We start from the raw sequence: 2,915 nt of genomic DNA, 5'->3' as shown, positions 1-2,915 counted from the left end.
CTTCATCCATCAATCCATCCATCATCCATCCATGGATCCATCCATGGTTCCATCCATGGATCCATCCATCAGCTCATCTTGTTCTTCCTGCAATCCCATCATCCATCCATGGATCCATCCATGGTTCCATCCATGGTTCCATCCATGGTTCCATCCATCAGCTCGTCTTGTTCTTCCTGCAATCCCATCATCCATCCATGGATCCATCATCCATCCATCCCTCCATGGATCCATCCATCCCTCCATCCATCCATGGATCCATCCATCCATCCCTCCATGGATCCATCCATCCATCCCTCCATGGATCCATCCCTCCCTCCATCCATCCATCCCCCCCAGTCACCCACCGCCTCCTCCGCCTGTCGCTTGTAGGCCTTGACTTTCATCTGCAGTTTGTCCACCAGGTCCTGCAGCCGCAGCAGGTTCTTCTTGTCCTCCTCCGTCTGGGGGAACAGGGACAGGGATGGACGCTGGACCAGAGCACGACCAGAACTCCTGCACCTCAGTTTCCCTTTCCGGACACCTCCTGTGCCCCCCTGGCCACCAGGGTGATGTTCTAGGTCACCCACATCCTCATGGTCACCCAAGGAATGTTGTGGGTCATCTGTGTCCCTGTGGCCACCATCTGTGCATGGTTTTGGTCCCCCACTGAGGGACCGTGCTGTGTGCTGGTGGTAGCTGAGCCTGTCCCACCTTCATGATCTCACCTGGTAGCTGAATTTCACCCACCCTGGTGGTCTCCCCTGGGACCTGAGTCTCACCCCCATGGTCTCACCTGGTAGCTGAGCTCCTTGACCCATCCCCATGGTGTCACCCCCATGGTGTCACCCCCATGGTCGCACCTGGTAGCTGAGCTCCTTGGCCCGTCCCCATGGTCTCACCCCCATGGTCTCACCTGGTAGCTGAGCTCCTTGACCCATCCCCATGGTCTCACCTGGCAGCTGAGCTCCTTGACCCATCCCCATGGTCTCACCTGGTAGCTGAGCTCCTTGACCCATCCCCATGGTCTCACCTGGCAGCTGAGCTCCTTGACCCATCCCCATGGTCTCACCCCCATGGTGTCACCTGGTAGCTGAGCTCCTTGACCCATCCCCATGGTCTCACCCCCATGGTCTCACCTGGTAGCTGAGCTCCTTGACCCATCCCCATGGTCTCACCCCCATGGTCTCACCCCCATGGTCTCACCCCCATGGTCTCACCTGGTAGCTGAGCTCCTTGGCCCATCCCCATGGTCTCACCTGGTAGCTGAGCTCCTTGACCCATCCCCATGGTCTCACCTGGTAGCTGAGCTCCTTGACGCGCCGCTCGGACTTGCGCAGCCCCTTGACGCTCTCGGCGTTGCGCTTCTGCTCGGCCTCCAGCTCGTTCTCCAGCTCCCGCACGCGCCCCTCCAGCTTCTGCAGCTGCTTCTTGCCCCCCTTGAGCGCCAACTGCTCGGCCTCGTCCAGCCGCAGCTGCAGGTCCTTGATGGTCTGCTCCATGTTCTTCTTCATCCGCTCCAGGTGCGCGCTCGTGTCCTGCTCCTTCTTCAGCTCCTCCGCCATCATGGCCGCCTGCCCATGGGGGGACAAGGAGGGGTCCATGGCGTGTCCTCTGCGGTGGCCCCGGCGGCGGCCCCACCGTGACACTCACGTCGGTGATGGCCTTCTTGGCCTTCTCCTCAGCGTTCCGGCACTCCTGGACAGCCTCTTCCACCTCCGTCTGCAGCTGGGAGATGTCACCTTCCATCTTCTTCTTCTGGTTGATGAGGCTGGTGTTCTGGGAGGACAGGGAGGGACCTCAAGAGGTGGCCCTGGGGCTGCTGTCCCACCCCTCAGTCCCCGCTTAGGCCTTGGAGACTCCCCCATAACCCTGCAGGTTGAAGGATCTGGAGATCTTGGTGATGCAACATGGAAGAGAACCCAACCTTCCTTGGACCAACCCAGCCTTCCTCAGGCCTTCAGGAGAAGGTGGCACTGTTTGGTCCAGGTCAGCTGGAGCCATCTTGGGGGCTTCCAGCTCAGCAAGAGCTGGTCTTTGTCGACCAGACCTTCCATGGACCAACCCAACACTCCTTGGACCTTCTTTAGACGAACCCAACCAAGGTGAGGCCCTCAGGTCCACACCACCCTGAGCCACCTCGAGGTCCCCAGCCGAGCCATCAGAGCTGTTTCTCCTGGGTCGGAGCGCCCCTGGATGGAGGTGGCTCCTGTCCTGGCAGGCAGGTGAGGTCTCACCTGCGAGTGGAGGAGCTGGACCCTCTCGCTGGCCTCGATCAGCTCCTGCTCGGCCAATTTCCGGGCCCTCTCGGTCTGCTCCACCAGGCCCCGGAGCTCCTCCAGCTCTGACTGCAGCAGGGTGTTCCTGCGCTCCACCATGGCCACGTTCTCCTTCAGGTCCTCCCCGACCCTCGCCGCGTCGTCCAGCTGCAGCTGCGTGTCCTGGGGGGTGGTGGGAAGGGGTGGTGGGTCCACCCGGCCATGGGGTGGGGAAGGGGTGGCGGGTCCACCTGACTGGGGGGTGGTGGGGAGGGAGGGGAATGTCCATCCAACCACTCCTGCTGGGTGGTGGGACCTCCTACACCCCAAGGTCCCCATGGACAGGGACCTTCAGGACCTCAGTGTCCCCGTGGGGCCTTCAGGTACCTCCTACACCTCCATGTCCCCATGGACAGGGACCTTCAGGACCTCCTACACCTCCATGTCCCTGTGGGACCTTCAGGACCTCCTACACTTCCATGTCCCCATGGACAGGTACCTTCAGGACCTCAATGTCCCCATGGGGCCTTCAGGTACCTCCTACACCTCCATGTCCCCATGGACAGGGACCTTCAGGACTTCAATGTCCCCATGGACAAGGTACGTTCAGGACCTCAATATCCCCATGGATAGGTACCTTCAGGACCTCCTACACCTCCATGTCCCCATGGGACCTTC

The 2,915-nt window shown here is 60.8% G+C and overlaps 1 protein-coding gene across 1 annotated transcript in view; it reads right to left on the bottom strand.

The window, feature by feature from the left end:
- The window catches only part of LOC121660696 (myosin-6-like), a 13,872-nt gene that overhangs the window by 1,162 nt on the left and 9,795 nt on the right, over nt 1-2,915 (bottom strand). Inside the window, exons 25-28 of the mRNA XM_042020129.1 lie at nt 2,217-2,420; nt 1,633-1,758; nt 1,278-1,553; nt 348-443 (exon numbers count right to left, since the gene is read on the bottom strand). Of these exons, the coding sequence (XP_041876063.1) occupies nt 348-443; nt 1,278-1,553; nt 1,633-1,758; nt 2,217-2,420 (702 nt within the window). The remainder of the gene's footprint in view (nt 1-347; nt 444-1,277; nt 1,554-1,632; nt 1,759-2,216; nt 2,421-2,915) is intronic.

Source organism: Corvus kubaryi, unplaced genomic scaffold (genome assembly GCF_017639235.1).
Source record: "Corvus kubaryi isolate FWS band 111438036 unplaced genomic scaffold, C.kubaryi_AGA036_p1.0 36805, whole genome shotgun sequence".
NCBI classification, from domain to species: domain Eukaryota; kingdom Metazoa; phylum Chordata; class Aves; order Passeriformes; family Corvidae; genus Corvus; species Corvus kubaryi.
The sequence above is the reverse complement of the archived record's forward strand: the minus strand, read 5'-3'. Positions and strand labels throughout refer to the sequence as shown.